General features: G+C 42.1%; 1 protein-coding gene across 1 annotated transcript in view; it reads left to right on the forward strand.

Annotated features, from left to right (window-relative positions):
- Positions 1-21,802, forward strand: part of TLN2 (talin 2) — a 179,278-nt gene that overhangs the window by 17,376 nt on the left and 140,100 nt on the right. Inside the window, exons 7-11 of the mRNA XM_040968654.1 lie at positions 4,115-4,178; positions 5,185-5,289; positions 13,878-14,033; positions 19,329-19,430; positions 20,475-20,551. Of these exons, the coding sequence (XP_040824588.1) occupies positions 4,115-4,178; positions 5,185-5,289; positions 13,878-14,033; positions 19,329-19,430; positions 20,475-20,551 (504 nt within the window). The remainder of the gene's footprint in view (positions 1-4,114; positions 4,179-5,184; positions 5,290-13,877; positions 14,034-19,328; positions 19,431-20,474; positions 20,552-21,802) is intronic.

Genomic DNA, 21,802 nt, shown 5'->3' on the forward strand with positions numbered 1-21,802 from the left:
AACTCAAGATAATTCTACTGTCAACAAACAAAGCTTTTGACACAGTAGGAGGCCTCAAGTTCATTTTTCGCTTGGCATCTGTTCAAACACACATTCTCCCTTTGGAGTTGGTCCTCTGTGTGCTTTTGTCAGAATAATTTGGTTGTTGATTCTCTGCCTTCAAAGCAACAGTGAAGCAAGCATTTCAGTGTGGGTTTTTCATCGGTACTGTCTTGCCTGCTATTCCTTACCACCACCATCCCACTAAAAGCGGGATCCAATACAAGTAGAATGCAGTCAAAGGCCATGTGTATACCTACGCCCTGTTGTTTTCTGACTTTTTGCTGCTGTCATGTGGGTTCGGAGACCTCCTGACAGTTGATAACCACCTTATGTGGCACTGTTCGCTCCGAGCATTACCTCGTACATCCGAAGCCCACGTTCCTCACTCCACTAAAACTCCAGGTCTTGACCAGATGCTTGACCTCTGAATTTATACAGTCATGAGCTGAGTTCCTAGACAGCAGCCATCCTTGAATCAAAGGTCACTTGGGTTACTTGAGGATCACAGAGCTATTATGTGCTTGAGATGGGTCTTCAAACACAGGTCCTGAGCTTACACTATGTGCTGCGGTTTGAACATGTTCTTTCCCAGCACTGAGTTGTCACGTGATAGCACTGATAGGTGAAACTTTTCAAAGGCGATTAAGCAACAAGGACCTTTTCCTTTCTCCAGAATGGAATCCAAGCCTGTGCAGGAGAGCCTTGTGGGGTATGCATTTGATTCGTGTTGAAGACTGTAAGATACCCATATCACATATCTCAGTACCTGGGTTCCAGTCCTGGCTTTGCTTCTAATTCCAGCTTGCTTGACTCTAGTGCCTATTTCACTCTGTGTTTCAAACCGTATCATATCTTAAATATATGTGACAAGAGAGCAGCTATCCCATAAAAGTAAGATTGTAGTGAAGCATTCAAATCCAGATCCTGCTCCCTCCAGCATGTTCATTGGTAAAAATCTTTCTCCATGCTTCAGCTAGCTGCTGGCATTTCTAAAATTGTCACTCCATCACCTGGTCCCTGTTTTCATGATGTGGCTGGGTGTGGCTGGGACACTCAGCTACTCACCTGTGATGGCGTTTAACTGCAGGATCCTTCCGAGGGCCAGGAATGTACAATGGTGTACCGCATAGCTTCTGAATCCCACAGATGAGGACTGAGGCCTTCGACAACTCGGCATTGTTCACCTTATCAGTGTATAAAATGGAATTTTTTTCTTCTAGGGCCATTATCAGAATTTAATGAATCTGTTTACGTAGGCAAAGCACCAGAAACAGTCAGTGACTGGTTTGGACTTTTGGTGGGAAAATCCCAAAAGTTGCTCAGTGTGTAGAGTTGTAGCAGGTGCCACATACCTTTCAGAACCCTTCAACTTTGAACCTGGGCCTTCAGTTACTAATCTCTTAATACAGGGCTAGGATACTTCGTGTGAATAAACTGATTGGATTTTCTACACCGTCAATTTAGGAGGAAATTTAAAGGCAGTGATGTGGGCTGTGGCTCAGTGGGTTAAGCACCAACCATGAGGCCCACATCCCATGTAAACACTGGTTTTGAGCCTCCGCTGCTCTACTTCATTTTTGTGAGTGTGTTTTTAAAGATTTATTATTATTATTTTTCATTTGAAAGGCACAGTTACAGAGAGAAAATGAGAAAAACAGAGATTTTCGACCGATTGGCTCATTCACCAAAGGCTATAACAAATTCAGTAATGTATTCGTCTTTGTTGTTGTCCAACATACTCCTCGGTGGTGCTGTCATATCAGTCAGGAGGCCAGTCTGGTCTTGTTATCCTACTTTTATTTAATATTAAAAATTGCCAGTGACTTTGGTTGCTTTCAAATTGATCTGTTATAAAGTTTTCTATCAACTTATTTAATGGTTTTAGTGGCTTTTGAAGTTTGCTTTCCTCTATCAAGTTAAGATGCGATGATTCTGCTCTTCCACCATTGTTTCTACAAATATTAGCTGTGATTTTTCCCCACATCAACAAATAACAAATGTCTGCATAAATGCATGCTTATTGTTTTCAGGACGATTTGGTGCCCTGACAACTTCCTCGAGTGACCGAAGGCTTTAGAAAATCTATGTTTATATGTATCTGTTTTAACTTGCTCCTTTCATCTATTTTTCTGATGCTGAAATTACCCCATCACATGAAATTAGCCATGTGATGGCTGGGATTTGCTTCAGATTCATCCAGGACAGAGCCTGTGGGTGGAGAAGCAAAGGAGACATGATTGGCTGTAAGTTGGAAGTGGTTGGAACCAGGCAGGGATTTAAGATTCAGGAAGTTCATGAACCATCTGGAATGTTTCCTGCCTCAGACCTGCAGGCTGTCATTGCTCTGTGACTCTGGGTTCCTGATTGCTCTATGAACTCTGCTTCCTGCTAGTAGCAGTGGTGTTTACAACACCCCTGGCCATGGCCCTGGTTGTTCCCACCAACTTTGATTCATTCCTAGTCTCTTCCATGGCATAGGCAAAAAATATTTTCAGGAAATGAAAATTCATTGTACCAAGGCCTAGCTTTCCAGTTCAAATAAAAACCATATCATTTTTTTAGTAAAGCCTTTTTGTTTCTCATTCAACTTGTCTCTTGTACACTGAAAGTTTCTGTTTCTAAACCAAACATAATCACTTAGTTTATTGTATTTATATAAAATCCTACCTCCATATAATGTAATATCTTAATTTCATGCCATGTGTAGCTATAGTGAAAGGGAAGAGAAGATGTTAATTTTAAAATCTGATCCATATGTTTACCATGAAATCATTCTATTCTTAAGATATACTCAACCAGGGACAATACAAATGATGGTTCTCAAAATTATCATAAATAATTCTTCTCCTTGGAGTTACACTGTCAACATGATATATATATATTTTTAAGATTTATTTATTTTATTGGAAAGGCAGATGTACAGAAGAGGAGGAGAGACAGAGAGGAAGATCTTCCATCCGATAATTCATTCCCCAAGTGGCTGCAATGGCCGGTACTACACCGATCCGAAGCCAGTAGCCAGGAACTTCTTTCTGGGTCTCCCATGCAGGTGCAAGGTCCCAAGGCTTTGGGCCATCCTCGACTGCTTTCCTAGGTCACAAGCAGAGAGCTGGATGTGAAATGGAGCTGCCAGGACTAGAACCAGCGTCCATATGGGATCCCGGCACGTTCAAGACGAGGACCTTAACCATTACACTATTGTGCCGGGCCCAACATGATGTATTGTTAAGTTCAGTTGTTCCAATTTGCTTAATATTTTATGTATTCCTATTTTTTATTTTATGTGTGTGTATGTGATTTCACTGTAAAAGCGAATCCAGACATTGTTCAGAAAAACTTAGTGTCTGTCTTTTTTGCCTTCTTCCCATGGAATAACATGTTTTACTAGTGACAAGTATAGCAGCCAGTGTTTTTATGGAGCAGCAGCTTAAGCTGCCGCCTCTGATGCCAACACAGGTATTTCACGTTAGGAGTAGTTTCAGCGCCCAGCTGTGCCGCTTCTGATCCAGCTCCTTGCAGATGTGTCTGGGAGGGCAGCAGAGAACAGCTCAGGTAATTGAGCCCCTGTAACCTTAGGGAGGACACAGATGGACTTCCAGGCTCCTGTCTTTGAACCGGCCCAACCTCGGCTATTGTGGTAGTTTGGCAGATGGAAGATCTCTGTTATTTCTCTTTTTCTGTCACTCTGCCTTTCAAATAAATTAAACAGAACTTTTTAAAAATAAAACTGGGGAAAAAGTTTTACTTTAAAAACATTGTATTATTTTCTTTCTTTTCTTACAAAGAAAGCATACTGTATATTCTTGTGCTGTTTGTTTTTTTCATTTCACAATATATTCCAAAATTTCTTTTTCCTTCAGTGTGTTGCTTTGACTTTTCTTTTTTTAATAAGAATGGTCTTACCATGTCTTTGTCTAAATGCATTGTAGGATGTAGTGGTCTGTTATTAATTGCTCCATAAAATATAATGTGAGTTAGTGACTTCACTGAGTTTTATTAACAGTCTCTTTGCTTCTCTTCATAGAACATGATAAATTCCTTACCTTTAAATTTTTTTTTCTCTCTCTCTCAGTCTAAAGGAATTCCTGCCCAAAGAATACATCAAGCAGAGAGGAGCTGAAAAGAGAATATTTCAGGTATTGGAAATGGACAGCAATTTATTATTCTCCTCAGTCCCTCTCCTCATTTATTAGCACAAGGGACCCCCACACGTGATCGTTCTGTACGTTGTGCATGTGCTCCTCTGTAATAAATGGTTAGTGACTCAAGAGGAAAGAAGCTGACAGTTCTACTTTGGGCAGATTTATTATCTTAATCCAGACTTTCTTGCTAAAGGTTACTTAGCCCTTCTGAGAAAGATGTGCATACATTTCATTTCAAAGGCATTTTCTCTGTTGCGTTAAAACAAGGTGGTAGACCGTTAAGATGCTCTGGGGAAGACTTATAAAAGTAGCTTCTTTGTCTTCAGATCAGGGTTTAAAAGCCAGAATTTGGAAGCTAGTGCTTTTTGAAAATACAAAGTATTCTAAAATTGAAGACATGTCCATCCTCAGCAACCAGGAAAATAACAATAACAAGTCCTGTCAACAGTTTTGTCATGGGACTGTCACTTACCTGAATCCGAGATTTCAAAGCCTTCTTTGAAGTGTAAGAGTAAATCTCACTGTCAGTTTTCTGTGTTATCAGTCATGTTTGTTTCCAGTCACTGCTATGTAGCGGTATGTATCTGTCTTCCTCCTTGGAATGGATCCCTGATAGGACACTCCTCCCAAGACGCTGATTTTTCTATCATTTAAAGTATTGACTCTGAACCCTCTGGGGATGTGGGGTCCTAGGAAAATCTAATGACAGTAAGAACACTGTACCTACTATCTTGCGTGCATGCCTCAGTCACTGCCTTTGATGGTGAAGTACACAGGCTGAAAGGGGGCTATCTCTGTATGGAAAATCTGAGGTCGAGGTTTCTGTGTGCTTTGTTCCCTGGTCCCAAGAAGCAAGTGTCACAGAGGAATTATATTCACAGATGCCATCTCCTGATGGCTCATAGCCACTGTGTGCGCCACAAGTAGTAACTGCTTCTCACCAGTCCACCTGTTGGCATGGTTGCAAATCATAGGTCCTTGGCTTCTATTGCTTTTGCAGGAGCATAAGAACTGTGGTGAGATGAGTGAAATAGAAGCCAAGGTCAAGTACGTCAAACTCGCCCGGTCTCTCCGGACATATGGTGTCTCCTTCTTCCTGGTGAAGGTGAGTTGGGGAGGAGGTTTACCTCTGCCACCTCTTTTTCTTTTGTGACAGCATTAAGTGGAGTTTGTCATCTGTAGACCTTGAGCCTTGGCACATGTGGCTTTGAGCCCACAGTGATCTGATTTTAACTGCAGGACATACATGGGCTACCAGGCTGAAGGGCGATCTTAACTGTCCTCAGGCCTCTAGGCAGCTGTGCTGTGCCTTGGCTTGGGTCACTGTCCCTGTTACCTGTGACTCAGTATGACTTCCTAGGGTTCTCTGAACAGGGTTGTGTATAGTGGTCCCCCACTTGGGTTACCTGCATCCTGTATCAGAGGACTGGTGTTGCATACTACATCTGTTTTCAATCCAGCTTCCCGCTAATGCACACCATGGACTGGCTCAAGCACTTGTGGTTCTAATACTTAGGCAGAAGACGTGGCTGGAGTTCTGGTTCCCAGTTTCAGCCTGGCAGAAACCCAGTTGTTGCAGGCATGTGGGGCATAAACCAGTAGGTGATGGTGCTTGCTCTTGCCTTCCCTATCTCTCTGTCTCTGTCTCTTACACATATCTACTCTTTTTCTTTCTCTTTCTAACTTTGTATTTCAAATAAAGTTCATATTAGAAACAGTCCTTTGGACTAAGTAAATGAACTTGCTGACCACCAGAGAAATTCACATAGTACATACAGTACTTGAACTTGTGTGATTTTAGGTAAGTTGTAAGGGACTTTTGTGCAGCCTTCAACTCAGTTCCATGGGAATTCTTCATCTTCCTTCTGGGAGAAAAGAGATGCCTCTTTGCAGTTCAACCTTTAAGCAAGCCCACGTGGGCCTTCCATGGGTGTTATCCTTAGTTGATTGGTGAACCCTGCCTTTAGGTTTCTTCCTCCATGACCTCAGGTTCTCTGTTGAATCATCCATCTATTGAGTTTTGCTGATATCTATATATGTTAAGGTGAATCCAGGCCTCCTGCCCTTTGCCCTGGACTCTGGAGAAAGCCTTCCATGCTGTAACATTTCTTGTGTCACAGGAAACAGGAAGGGTACCACCTGTGTGGTAGCTGATCCCAAGGACTGAAGTTGGAGGCCCTCAATAGGGAGGCTTGAGGTTTCCTTGCTCACAGTTATGGACATTACAAAAGGAGGAAATGTAGCTGTTCCTTCTCAGATGTTGTTCTTGCATGTACCCACACTGGATCAAGCTGTTGTGTTTGGAGGGAGAACCAAGCTGTTAAACTTCAGAGAGCCCCTCGCTTCGTGCTAGTTAGTTTTGTCACCGAACAGTTCAGTTTTACATCAGAGAATGCTGCACTTATGCCAGCGAAGAAAGCACGTGACAATTGCCTTGTATTCAGGAAAAAGAACAAGGAGTTGAATGTCTGGTATTCAGTAGGAGTGAAACACTGGTTATGAATTATTGAATGGCACCAGTACCATCTACGTGGTTATGGCTCCCCTTGCCAATACTAAGAGTCACAGTCATTTAGTCAATAGTCGTGTGACCGTCCTGTCTCATTTTAATGTATCAATAACTCAGTGGAAGAGATGCTAATGTCCTATTTTTATAAACGAGCCTGCAGAGACCCAGAGAGTCTCAGTCATGGCCCTAGGCCGGCAGTGAAAGAAGCATGACTTGAATTTAGGTCTCTGGTTCATGGACCAGCTTTTCAACTGCTGTGCTGCCTTCACTGGGGTGTTGCGATTTGAGAGGAGGGTACTAGGCTCCATTATCCTGGCTTCCCACTGGTACCACAAGCGCGTGGGAAGATGTCTTTGTTTTGGAAGGATCACTTTTCATTTCTTATTGTGAAAGGCTGCCAGTAGCAGATGAGTTCCAGCACCTCTGAGAAACAGATCTTCAGAGCATTCACTGATAATGACATCTGTTGTCATCTGTTTTCTGCAGTTTCTTACTGTAATCCCTGAAGTGTGAAATAAAGCTTTTGAAATCACATCTTCTCATAATACTGTCTGAATTTATGCAGAGTTTGTCTTAGTGATATGCTCAAAAACAAACAAACAAACAAAAACCCATTTTGGGTCTTAGATGTAGGTCAGTGGATTTGGGGTCATAATAGGAAGCTGTATGTAATAACAAAACAAATAAATGTGTTCCCCAAAGACATTTTAGTGGGATATATCCCTGGTTGGTAGGATGATTAGAGGTGGAAAATAGATCTGCTGGTTTTTGCAATGTGTGTGGCTTTCTAGATTCTGGTCTGTTCCATTGATCTACGTGTTTGTCCTTTACCAGTACCATGTTGTTCTGATCACTTTAGTAGTCTCGTAAGCCTTAGGCAGAGAGATTGCTTCCAATTTGTTCTTCATTTTCAAATTGGGTTTAGCTATTTTCAAGTACAAGATTTTCCATATAGAAAACTTCACTGGAACTTGCATAGTAATTTCATTAAATTTATCCATCTATTTGGAAAGAAGTTTTGCTATGGTGGGTCTTTTAATCCGTGAATGTGTCATTAGCTCCATCTTTCAGCAAATAGATCCTATATATATTATACAAATATCTGCAACATTTTTAGATTTATTTTTTTTTATTAATTACATTGCATTATGTGACACAGTTTAATAGGCTCTAGGATTCCCCCAACCCATCCCCACGCCCTCCCCCCGTGGTGGATTCCTCCACCTTGTTACAGTATTATAGCTCAAATTCAGTCAAGATTCTTTCTTTGCAAACATATACCAAGCATAGAGTCCAGCATCTTACTGTTCAGATAGATTCAACAGTTTCTTGGGGAGACCATCTCTGGTCTGAAGGTAGAGCTGGCAGAATATCATCCCAATCAATTGAAAGCCCCAACACAACATCAACAGCAATTTACAACATTATGGAATTAATTGACATGGTATTGAGTAACTAATATGTTAAAAAAAAAACTACAAGTTCTTAACCACATCCTGTGACTACCTCATTGACGTTTCAATTTTAGTTTATATACAGAACCGGCTTCTCTACACCTTAAAATGGCTGTAGGGTACTATTCAGCTGTCTTGTGTCTAGATTTATTGTTTAAAAAGTAAAGTCGCAGGTTAAATTTATAAGAAATATGTCACTCTTATGAATCAAGCCCTTAATATGCACGAGTATACAGAAGTCACCAGAGCCATTTAGACTTTATGATAAGAAGAGATCACATATAGAGTGGCACCACACACACACAATGTGCCTTAGGGATATTAAGATTTTTAAAGAAAGTAGTAAGTAACAGATTTCTTAGACCTCAAACTTGAACATAGCTTTGAATTGTGAAGATTTGTTCTCATCACTTAGAAAATTAAAAATGAGTGTTTCCAGTTTTACAGTTAATGCTTTCATAGGATTCTATCAGAAACTTTAAATAAATCAATGACATTACAATTGACTAAGCATTTAAGCATTCATTTTAAAGTACTTCATCATCCTGTGTAACCAGGAGACTCACTGTAAGTATTCTGAGAAAATTTAGTTTTATAGGCTCATAGCTGCCTTCATCATTATTTTCTCTGTCCTCAAATTCAGTGTTGTGCTTTGTGTTATGATAATGTGTGCATTTGGCATGATGAGATTGGTTTAGGACCACAGCTGAACTCAAGAATAGCAAGAACTCCTGTGACGACAAGGGATATGGCTAGCTTTTCTGAAACTTAGTGTCTTCAGCTGAAAGCTGAGCCCAATGGCATCCCTACACCCAGTTCAGAATCTTTGATATGAAGAGCAGATGGTGACAGAATCGGTCAGTCTGCACACCTATGAGAAGAGCCTGCTCAGGATCTGACTTAACCAGAGCCGGCCACAGGGCCGAGCCCACATGCATGGTTGAGCAACATTTGAAAGAAGACAGGCTGGGCTCATTAAGGGTTCCTGCCTCCTTCCGTCTCCATGAGCTGCTTCCAAACAAAACCAGCCTAATTGGGACCCCCATCTGGAGGACAGCATCCAGGTGACCAGCAGGAGTCATAGCTACAGTCCCCTTTTGTGTGTTGGAATGTGAGATACATGGGTCTTCACTGGTGCCTGCTGTGACCTGCTTTCTGTCTCCTGGAGATGAAAGGATGCTGGTATGTGTAGTTGAAGGCTGGAAAGGGGAGATGTGTTGGGGACTGAGATCCATGGCACAGGATGGGACATGGAGCCTAATGACCTTGTGTTCCTTGTGCTATCTCTGGCCCCGATGATCTGAGGCAGACCTGTACCAGAGAAGACCCTACTGCACCTTTCTAGATCTGAGCCCTGTGCTATTTTAGCTTTCTCCAGCTGCTCTGCATTTGGCATATAGGTGCTAAAATAATTGCCTCTTTTGCTGATGGGCTCTAGTGCCAGCTCCAATATGTTTCGAGTTCTGCCTACTCCTTTTCCCTCAGCCATGACCCTCTGATGGAATTTCCACTGTCCATTGTCTGTCTGCCCTCCATGACATCCTCCCACAGGTTGAAATGATGAGGTACAAGAATCAAGGCCTTCACACTTCAGTATCCACAGAGCTCCTCCACTGGGAGAAGTGTTCATGAAAACAGCCAGGAAGGAAACAGCTGCAGACCATCTTCCACCTCTTATCCTCTTCCTGAATCCCAACAGTTCAGCCTGCACCAACCTTGCATGGCTTGGCTGGGTTCCCAAAGCCTCTCATCCTGGGTCTCTGCAGGGCTCCTGAAGGCAAATCAAGTTAACTGGCATTACCTGCCAAGCTTTGATTCTACCCTTTCTGGGACTGGCTTCTTTATTTAAAAAGAATCAGGGGCCAGCACCATGGCTTGACAGGTAAAGCTGCTGCCTGCAGTGCCAGAATCCCATATGGGCACCATGTCAAGTCCTAACTGTCTACCTAACTTCCTGCTAATGCACTTGGGAAAGCAGAATAAGGTGGTTTGACTCCTTGGGCCCCGTGCCTGTGTGTGAGCCCCAGAGGAAGCTCCAGGTTCCTGCAGCAGCCCATCTATTGAATCCAATTGGGGAATGAACCAGCAGATGGAAGATCTCTGTCTCCCTTCCTCTCTCGCTAAAACGACTTTCAAATAAATAGATAAATCTTCTTTTGGAAAAAAATAAAAAGAGGTAAAGAAATTGCAGTTCATCTCAGCCATTCACAACCTCCTAGTAGCTCCTGGAGAATGTGGAAGTGTGAACAGGCTGGTCTGCTTTCTGTGTAGTTCCACCAAACAATGGTAGACTGTGGTGTGGACATTCTGTTTTTAAGCTCACAGATACTTGTAGCAACTCAAATTATTGTCCAAGTTGTGGCTTTACCACCCTCACCACTGTTGGCTTTGGGCAAATTAATAGTCTTTTCATTTGCAAAATGAAAATCGATGATGGTCCCAATTCTTTGGAAATGCCCTGAGATGAATGGATAATGTTTGTTAAGTGTCTGGGTTGCTGCAGCCCCGTGTTAAGTCTCTGTGTTGGAAATTTGTGTGTGTGTATATGCATGTTTTGTATTGGGACGCACATATGTGTATGTGTACATAAACCTGAGAGCAGCAGTTGAGTAGTTAGTACAAAGTAGCACTTGAAAACTATTTTTTTCTGATAACACCAAAAAGCATCAATATTGAGTGAAACTTTAGAAATAAGGAATACAAGTCACATGACATGGTCAGTGCCACCATTATTTTCCAGTTGAAAGGCAAGTGTCTGTCTATATAACTCTATTTTGTACTATATTATAAATAACTGATTTGCCTAAACCCTTGATTTTCCTAGAATAGGATTTTTTAAATTTTTTTTAAATAATTTTACTTAGCTGATTAGGATATAAACGGTCAAGGGCTACAGGGTGAAAGTGGGTAATACCATTGTTTCCACACTAATATCATTTTTCCCCTGTATCTAGGGTCAGGGGAGAAACAAAGGGAAAAGCCCCACCCAGCGTCCCACCCATCCCAGATCCCCAATGTGAGGTGCACTCTGAGGGTCCTGCTCAAGCAGTTCTGGTAGTTCGGCAGTTCTGGATTGCTGCCATTCTTGCCATTCCAATAGAATAGGATTCTTAAGAAACAGACTAGGGCCCGGCGCGGTGGCGCAAGTGGTTAAAGGTCCTCGCCTTGCACGCCTGTGATCCCATATGGGCGCCGGTTCTAATCCCGGCAGCCCCGCTTCCCTTCCAGCTCCCTGCCTGTGGCCTGGGAAAGCAGTCGAGGACGGCCCAAAGCTTTGGGAACCTGCACCCGCGCGTGGGAGACCCGGAAGAGGCTCCTGGCTTCGGATCGGCATAGTATCGGCCCGTTGCGCTCACTTGGGGAGTGAATCATCAGACGGAAGATCTTCCTCTCTGTCTCTCCTCTCTGTATATCCGCCTTTTCAATGAAAAAAAAATAATAAAAATAAATCTTAAAAAAAAAAAAAAGAAACAGACTAGTATGTTAGCTGGCGATCCCATAATTGGTGCACCATGTCCTCTATTACTGAAAACCTGAGTAACTGCAAGCCTTTTCACTGTGGCAAGCTGTGGTTGACCTTCTTCTGGCCTAATTTTGTATAAATTTGTATCACTTGAATAAAAAAAAATTTGTAAGAATGACTTGTGTCAAAAATAGACATATACTGAAGAGTTTGGATAGAGATATCTTCTACAAGGACTGCCATTTCAACTTCTGTCCACAGTGATCTGCCTTCACATTTTCCCCAAATCTAAGCTTTAACTTCTTAAAAACCTCTAGTATTTAATATATTTGTTTATTATTTATTTTAAAATCATTTTCATATGCTCAGTTATTTTTTGTTGTGTATGAAAATGTACCACAGGCGGTATAAGAATCTGTGCCTATTTATTTGTATTTTCCAGTTATTGGCTTTTTTTTTTTTTTTTCAGAATAAGGTTTCTTTCTTTTCCTTCTTCTCCTCCTTCCTCTCTAGGGGCGCTCCTGTTTCGTTGCCCTGTCTCAGTTTATATGAGTGTAGAGTTTGAGTGAAAGCTGTCAGTCTTTTGCTCTATGGTTTCAATATTTACTGTTTGTTCATCCTAAGATACTAATCTGGTGTGCATTTGTTTTGGCATTATTGTGAGGTATGGACCCTTTTTTTTTTTAAGGTTTATTTATTTTTATTGGAAAGGCAGATAGACAGAGAGGAGGAGAGATAGAGGAAGATCTTCTGTCTGATGATTCACTCCCCAAGTGACCGCAACTGCCGGTGCTGTGCCAGTCCAAAGCCAGGAGCCAGGAACTTCCTCTGGGTCTCCCACGCAGGTGCAGGGTCCCAGGGCTTTGGCCCGTCTTCCACTGCTTCCCAGGCCACAAGCAGAGAGCTGGATGGGAAGTGGAGCTGCCAGGATTAGAACTGGTGCCCATATGGGATTCCAGTGCATGCAAGGCAGGACTTTAGCCACTAGGCCACCACGCCAGGCCCTGGACCCATTATTTTAATAGGCACAATTACTCTGGCTTTAAAAATATTAACAACAGTGATATACAGTTAATTCTCTACCTGATAGTACCAGAATCCCATATAGGAACCAATTTGTGTCCTACCTGCCTCACTTCCTCTCTGGCTCTCTGTTCATGACCTGAGAAAAGTATTGAAGGATGGCACAATTTGTTGGGCACCTGAATTCACATGGGAGACTGAGCAAAAGCTGGCTCCCACTTCAGATTAACTCAGCTCTGATTGTTATACCTATCTGGGGAGTTAGACAATAGATAGATCTCTCACTCCCTCTTCCCCCTCTCTGTGTAAAATGCCTTTCACATAAAAATAAAATGTTTTTAAAATATTAAAACCAATCATAAGGTGCATTTTTAAAAGCCATTAGATACAGAAAAAATATCAGACCAAGAATCCAAGAGGAAATATGTCTCAGAGACCTTTAAAAAGAAAGGACTAATTTTTATCATTTTTTTAAAAATTGCTATGTTATTTTTTATTGGAAAGGCAGATATGAAAAGAGAGGGAGATACAGAGAGAAAGCTCTTCCATCCGCTAATTTACTCCCCACGTGACTGCAACAGCCAGATCTGAGCCAATCAGAAGCCTGGAGCCAAGAGCTTCTTCTGGGTCTCCCACACGAGTGCAGGGTCTCAAGGCTTTGGGCCATCCTCTCCTGCTTTCCCTGGCCACAAGCAGGGAGCTGGGTGAGAAGTGGAACAGCCAAGACATAAACTGCATCCATATATGCGATCCCGGTGGATGCAAGGCGAGGATTTAATCACTAGGCTATAGTGCCAGGCCCTGGGTTTTGTCTTAATGCAAAATTAATGCTGTAATTAAATTCCATTAATGCCCACTTGCACCTGTTCTGTGAAAAAGAGTCAGCTACTTGGAGTGATCGCATCTGGCATTCACCTCGCTGCTTTTTCTGGGGGTCTTTTTACTCCTACACCTGCTCTCTGACACCATGGTTTCTAGAGTAACCTGTTCTCAAGAATATCATCTCCTTCCAGGAAAGTGCAGCTCCACGTGAGTCTTTCCGGGCATCTATCTCTATTTTAGCTTCCATCTATTTGATTGTCAGTCACCCAGCCTTCACACCTGAGTTTTTTGACAACTTGCCTTGTTTTGAAGCCCATTGTATGCAGGCTGACCGCAGGTGATCATGGTAAAATGACCAATGGCTTAGCCAAAGAGGATATTACAGAGGATTAAACACTGACTCTTGGTGTCTTCAATTTCAGGAAAAGATGAAAGGCAAGAACAAATTGGTGCCTCGCCTGCTGGGCATCACCAAAGACTCAGTGATGCGTGTGGATGAGAAGACCAAGGAAGTGCTGCAGGAGTGGCCCCTCACCACGGTCAAGCGCTGGGCAGCCTCACCCAAGAGCTTCACACTGGTATGGGCTGCTGGAGGTCATGAGGGGACCACACAGGTCCCTGGCTGGGACAGTTGGGGTCAGAAGAAAGACCAGATTGTAGCTCTCAAAGTTTTCCTGGTCTCAATGAGCCTTGTGAACATTTCTGCCAGTTGCGGTATCTTGCTAAGGAATGTTTCCCATGAGGCCAAGAAAAAGGTAGAACAGATCAGGAATAAGTAAATTTGTCACAACCCTTTCACCTTGCTCCAGTTCCCTTTCCTCTCAGATGATTCATTTCCTCCTGCATAAAGAAGGAGGTCATACCTGTTTCACAGTGTCCAGGGTCAAATGGGAAGATGACGCTAAAAGAGGGCAAAAGTCATGCAAAATAGGGAGAATGGGTGTTTGTTCCTGACCTTAGGACCTCTGAATGCTTCCTTCCCACTTTGGTATTTGTATTTACTAATCTGTAGCCATACTTACAAGTTTGGTAGGGCAGGTGTTTTGTGGATGAGTTGAGCAAGAAGAGAAACAAAAAGTTCTGCAATTTGTCAGTTTCATTACAACACCTGAGTTTCTAATGAATGCTTAAAATGTTAGCTTGTACTAAGACAACATCTTGTAAAGGAAAAATGTTTTTAAAAGATGTAAGGAAGGGAGTTCAGAAAAGTAATTACAGGTATAATTTGATTGATAGATCCATGCAAATTGAAGAAGTCTAAACATGTACCTGTTTCCTAAGGTAGTAACCACTGTGTCTGCATGGCCTGTGGGTGGTTATACTTACTGAGCTACATCTTTGTCTTCCATTATCGAAAGTCATGGATAATTGCTCAAACAGAAGACTCAGAAAAGCCATAGAAGCATGTCGTTGTGTTATGATAGTTAAGCCACTGCTTCCTCCTTTAAGTGAAGGATGAAATACTAGAGAAACAGCCACAGCAGTGTCTTGTGGTAGATGATGGTAATCTGGGAAAGTGCTAGAAAATGAAGGCACAAACGGATGGGACAGAAGTATTTGGAGGTCTTCCTGTTGTCTCTGTTACTCATTTTTAGTTCAATTCCTTGATTGTCGAAGACCACATTCTGATTTCAGTTCTTTTAATATATTAGTTTGTTTTATGTCCCAGGATGGGAGCATTCATGATCAGTGTTCTGTGTTTAAATTAGAATATCTTTTCCATGGAGATTGTTCCATATTTACGTAATTTTGTTTTATTCTGTTATATTTTTTTGTCTTAAGGCCTCATCTGATATTTGTATACCACTCTTGCTTGTTGAAAGTGTTTGTCTTGTTTATCTTTTTCCTCGCTTTTACTTTTAGCATACATATTTTGTTGCATTTGGAGTGCATTTTTTAAAAGATGTATTTTTATTGGAAAGTCAGATATACAGAGCGAAGAAGAGACAGAAAAGAAGGTCTTCCGTCTGATGATTCATTCCCCAAGTGACCACAATGGCTGGAGCTGAGCTGATCCAAAGTTAGGAGCCAGGAGCCTCTTCTGGGTCTCCGACGTGGGTACAGGGTCCCAAGGCTTTGGGCTGTCCCCCACTGAATTCCCAGGCCACAAGCAGGGAACTGGATGGGAAGTGGGGCTGCTGGAATTAGAACTGGTGCCCATATGGGATCCAGGGACATGGAAGGCAAGAACCTAAGCCAATAGGCTGTTGTGCCGGGCCCTGGAGTGCATTTTTTATTGATACTATAATTGGTTGGATCACGTTGCTTTTTTAAAAAAATTCTTACTGTACTAGCCTCAATTGGTATACAATAGTTATATTTAAGCTGATTGATGTGTTAGGACTTGTGTCTATTGTTTTTATTTGTTTTTCTGCTTGGCCATTGTGTTGTCTCATTTTCTCTTGCTTTCCTGTGGGTTACTTTGAATATCTTTTTCCTTTTTTAAAGATTTATTTTTATTGGAAAGGTCAGATATACAGAGAGGAGGAGAGACAGAGAGGCAGTTCTTCCATTCGATGATTCACTCCCCAAGTGGCTGCAACACCTGGAGCTGCGCCAATCCGAAGCCAGGAGCCAGGAGCTCTTCCAAGTCTCCCACACAGGTGGGTGCAGGGTCCCAAGGCTTTGGGCCATCCTCAACTGCTTTCCCAGGGCACAAGCAGGGAGCTAGATGGGAAGCAGGGCTGCCAGGATTAGAACCGGTGTCCATATGGGATCCCAGCACATGCAAGGCGAGGACTTTAACCACTACACTATAGCGCTGGACCCTACTTTGAATATCTTAATTGTTCTTTATGTTTTTGGACATAATAGTTGTGATATCCTTAGTGGTTATTCTAGATAGTATATATGAAATTAATTATAGCCAACTTTTCATGCTTTACTCCTTTAATGAAGAATGAAAGGCTTACTTTTTTTTTCTTTAAAAAAATTTTTTTTTGATTGGAAAGCAGATATACAGAGAGAAGGAGATACAGACACAAAGATGTCTGAAGGTTCACTCCCCAAGTGACCATAACAGCCAGAGCTGAGCCGATCTGAAGCCATGAGTCAGGGTCTCCCATTTGGGTGCAGGGCCCCAAGGCTTTTGCTCATCTTCTACTGCTTTTCCAGGCCAAAGGTGAAGAGCTGGAAGGGAGATAGAGCAGCCAGGACCTGAACTGGCACCCATATATCGAATTCCAGCACATTCAAGGCAAGGATTTAGCCACTAGGCTTTTGTGCCTTGCCTGGAAGGCTTACTTTTGTTTAGGTCTAAACTTTAACTCCCCCATCTTTTGACAGGATGAAATTGTTTAATTTTTTTTTCTCTATACACTAAGAACCACATGGGTTGGTGTTACAGCTTTCACTGCTGACCTATGAAATTATTAAGAAGGCCAATAAGATAAAGGATTGTCCACTTGGTTTATCTGTTTTTATCCATTCTGCTTTTCCTAAAGCTCCTGTCTTCTGGTCATCATTTTCTTTTTTTTTTTTTTATAGATTTATTTTTATTATTTTTTCATTGGAAAGGCGGATATACAGAGAGGAGAGACAGAGAGGAAGATCTTCCGTCCGATGATTCACTCCCCAAGTGAGCGCAACGGGCCGATACTATGCCGATCCGAAGCCAGGAGCCTCTTCCTGGTCTCCCACGCGGGTGCAGGTTCCCAAAGCTTTGGGCCGTCCTCGACTGCTTTCCCAGGCCACAGGCAGGGAGCTGGAAGGGAAGCGGGGCTGCTGGGGTTAGAACCGGCGCCTGTATGGGATCCCAGGCGTGCAAGGCGAGGACCTTTAACCACTTGCGCCACCGCGCCGGGCCCCATCATTTTCTTTATGTTTGAAGAGTCTCTGCTAGCCATTCTTTCAGGCTAGGTCTATCATCAGTAACTTCTAGTTTTCATGCAGCTGAGAATGCTTTTATTTGTCCTTCGTTCAATGAAGAATGTTTTTACCCAATGCAACATTTTGAATTAGAGTTCTTTTTGAATTTACAAAATGTCATGCCACTTTGGTTTCACCTCCTTGGTTTCAGATGAGAAATTTGCTCTCTTTCAATTTGGCATTCGTTTATAGGGAATGTGTCATTTTATTCTGGCTGGGTTGTGTCTGCAATGCCAGCAGCCCATGTATGTGCTAGCTCAAGTCCCAGCTGCTCTGTTTCTGATCCAGCTCCCAACTATTGACTGGAGAAAACAGCGTAAGATGGACCAAGTTAAAGATGACCCAGATATGACTCTTGACTTCTGGCTTCATGCTGGTTCAACCCCTGAGGTTGGAGCCACTTGGGGAGTGAACTAGTGGAAGGAAGTTCTCTCTCATTCTCTCTCTAGTACCCAGCCTTTCTAATATTTTTCTTAATTTTCCAAATTATTTATTTATAAATTTCAAAATTCTTGTGTAAGGTTAATTTATTAGTGGTTCCCTCAGCTTTAATTTGTATGTTTATGTCTTTTACCAATTTTGGGACATTTTCAGCTGTGATTTCATTAAGAAGATGTTTTTTTTTTAAAGTGTTTTTTTTTTTTAAGCTCAATGGTTCTCCTATTGTTCTGGTGACGATATTGAAATATCTTTTGTTTTTGTTGGATCCCTGAAGCTGTTTTTGATTTTTAGCTTATTATTTCTTCATTGTTCAGATTGGCTTGATCTATTTCAAGTTTACTGAATCTGTCTTCTGTCATCACCTCACTACCATTTTGTCTGTCCCATGAGCTTTCTACTTTGGTTAGTGTACTTTTCAGTTCTGTAATTTCTGCTTGATTCTTAGTAATGACTTCTATTCCATTTTAAAAGCTTCTATTGTTTTCCTTTTTTCCAAGAGAATCAGTAATTGGCTGCTGAAGCATTGTAATAATGGCTGCTTTAAAATCCTTATGAGATAATTCCAGTATCTGATTTATTTCAACATTAGCATTAATTGATTGTCTTTTCTCATTCATCTTGTGGCCTTTCTGCTTCTTCGTCTGACTAGTGATTTAATTTTATCCTAGGCATTTGGGTTATTATGTTAGGAGACTCTTGATCTTACTTAAATCTATTTTGTCAGGCACCTATCTTGCTTAGTTTTATTGTGGTGTGTTGTGACCTGCTTTTACGGTCATTAGTTACAATGGCTTTTCCATTTCTCCAGCCGTTGCATTTATGTTAGAAGACTCTTAATCTTACTTAAGTCTATTTTGTCAGGCACCTGTCTTGTTTAGTTTTATTGTGGAGTATTGTGACCTGCTTTTACGGTCATTAGTTACAATGGCTTTATCATTTCCCTAGCCCATGCATTACTATTGCAGATTGTGTCATGCTTCTGAAGATCCTGGGGCTTGTTCTGAAACCTTGCTGCTCTGTGACTTCTGTTGAAAGAGGCAGAAGCTGCTGGACCTGGGTCTCTTTATGCTCCAGTTGCGGGGTGGAGAGACAGCCCTTCTGTGGCTGCTGCTGCAAAGGAATTGGTCCACCTCCCTGCAGAGCAGTTGGGTGGAGCCATCTCTCTGCTCCACTGGTTTGCAGCTGCAGGAAAGCACACCCAGGGCTGGGACTCCCAGCAGGATCCCTGTTGGACTCTGTCTTTCCTGGTTCTTGAGCCACAAAGCAGGCTTTTTTAGGAACCTCTTATTGGAGATTTACCTCTTAAGGGGCAATATGGCATGTAAACACACACACACAAGTACTGACCACATGAGGGTTCCGCATATCCAGAGACCATTACCCAATGTACTTTCCCATTCTCAGAACCCCTTTCCCTTTCATGAACAAATTTTCATTGTATTTTTGGAAGGAAGGAACAGGGAAATTGAGTTGTTCCAGTTTTGCAGATCTGGAACTCTTAAGACTTTAGAACTACTAGAATATCTGTTGTGGTTTATTTATCCTGGTGTTTTTTTTTCCCCCAGGATTTTGGGGAATATCAGGAAAGCTACTATTCAGTGCAGACTACCGAGGGAGAGCAGATATCCCAACTGATTGCTGGCTATATTGACATCATCCTCAAAAAGGTATCTGGCATTGCAAGCTGGAAGAGCTGGACTACATCATTTACAGCCTTTTTAGAGGATGTGAATGCATTTGGGAAAAGGAAAGTATTTGGAATACTTGCTACCTGAATTTGGTGTTTGACATTTAGGAGGCTTCTGTAAGAGGTCTTCAAGATCCTGCGTGAATTTCAGATGTTGGTGCCACATGTATTTGTATCGATGACTGCTGGGTAGGGAGCCGTGGTGTACCGCTTAGGTAATGAATGAACCCAGCTAATCTTACAACATCTTCCTCTCCATGGTTACCCTTCTAGTCTACCCAGAGGAGAGGGATAAAAATGGTTCTTTTTTTGATCAGCTATAATGCAGTTATATGTTACAGTGATACCCAAGAAGAGAATTTCCTAAGGCTGTAAGATGTGGCTAGTCCCTTCCGTTAACCAAATTCTCATAGAATGTTGGTGTATTTTGACTTTTTATGTATAAAACCTGTACCATAATACACAGAAGACTTTGTATACCTAAATATTGAATGTAAATATTGTATTTCTCTATTTTATTGTTATGATTTGATTCCCTCATTGCTTTTTTTTTTTAAAGATTTATTTTTATTATTTTTTCATTGGAAAGGCAGATATACAGAGAGGAGAGACAGAGAGGAAGATCTTCCATCCGATGATTCACTCCCCAAGTGAGCGCAACGGGCCGATACTATGCTGATCCGAAGCCAGGAGCCTCTTCCCAGTCTCCCACGCGGGTGCAGGTTCCCAAAGCTTTGGGCTGTCCTCGACTGCTTTCCCAGGCCACAGGCAGGGAGCTGGAAGGGAAGCAGGGCTGCCGGGATTAGAACCGGCGCCCATATGGGATCCCAGGCGTGCAAGGCGAGGACCTTTAACCACTTGCGCCACCACGCCGGGCCCCCTCATTGCTTTTTAAATATCCAATACAAAAAATTGGGGGCACACTTCAACTTTTTTTTTTCTTTTTTGCTATTGCATTTGCAACGGTCTTTGTATTGTCTTAAGAAGAGTTTTTTTTCATTCCTGCATCATGTTTTATCTCCAGAAACAAAGTAAAGATAGATTTGGACTGGACGGCGATGAGGAGTCTACAATGTTAGAGGAGTCTGTTTCCCCCAAAAAGTAAGTACTGACTCAGCTGGAGAACTGCTTCCTCCCTCCCTGGGCTGTTTCCTCCTGACAGCTCTGGGGCCTGTCCTTTCATGTCCATGACCTGGAGGAAGATGGTCCTGAATGGTCAAGATGAGCCTCACCTCTCTAAGTGACCAGCATTGGTGTTTTGAGGGTCTTGGTAGAGTGGCTGAGGATTTCAGGGGGAGGAAAAGAGCAAGGTGTGGTGTTAAACTCTATCCTTCATGAATGCTCTTGTGAATCTCCTTGTTGATATAAATCTCATGAATTGGGTTGTAATCATCATTTACCTCGGGACTGTGTTTGATTCAGGCCGTTTTAGGGGGAGGAATGTAGGATCTAGTCCCTGGAGAGGAGAGATGTTGTCTGTGAAGCACGTTCCCAAGTGTGCTTGCTTTCCTTGCTCTGAAACCTCAGGGGAGTGGTTAGAACAGAAGTCCGGATTCAGCGATGTTTGGCTGCAATGTGGATTCTGTGTTATCCTCTGCCTAACTTAACTCATCAGTAAAAGGAGCTGATGATAGTAGGCCTTTTGGGTCTTGTTTTGATGATTGAGTTACTACTAAGGGAGCCCATAAAACAATGCCTGGCACATAGTGTTTGACCTTACCATCATCGTTTAAAACCAGAACATTCTTAGGTTAGCTCCATTTATGGTCAAAGAAACAGACTTCCTAAAACTAAATAACCTCTAATAACTGATCCTTATTCGAACTCAGTAATGGGCTGCCCTTTTCTTGAGAGAATCACAATAACTTTTGTCTATGTCTTCCTTTGTGTGTCTCATGTGCCAGCTTATTTAATTCCAAAGAAAACTCCATTTGCAAGAGGGAGGAGGCTTTATGTTTCTCCCATTTGTGACTAAAGAGACCAGTGCTCATGAAAGCTGATTGAGCTGCTTAGATGGGATAGAGCCAGACTTTGCATTCAAATCTTGTACTGTTTTCTGTAGTGCACATAGAAAATTCCTGCTGTGTTCTACTGTGTTGAACTTGATTACAACATTGTATCTACTTAATAGAACTTTATTCATAATCACTGTGCAGGTACTTTTCCATTTGACCCCTTGTGAGTATGCCTGCTGGGGCTGAACTTGATGTGAACTTGGTACATTTCAAGTTCTTGCAAATTCTTACTTGCCGTAGTAAGGTACCATGTGTTGTTAGATATGTTAGTGACCACCAGATGGAAATTAGTAAGCTAGTGCTTTCTGATGGTGAGCTGTTCACACCAGCAGGCCCT

This window comes from Ochotona curzoniae, unplaced genomic scaffold, assembly GCF_017591425.1.
Source record: "Ochotona curzoniae isolate NIBS_2020 unplaced genomic scaffold, NIBS_Ocur_1.0 scaffold_4701, whole genome shotgun sequence".
NCBI classification, from domain to species: Eukaryota; Metazoa; Chordata; class Mammalia; order Lagomorpha; family Ochotonidae; genus Ochotona; species Ochotona curzoniae.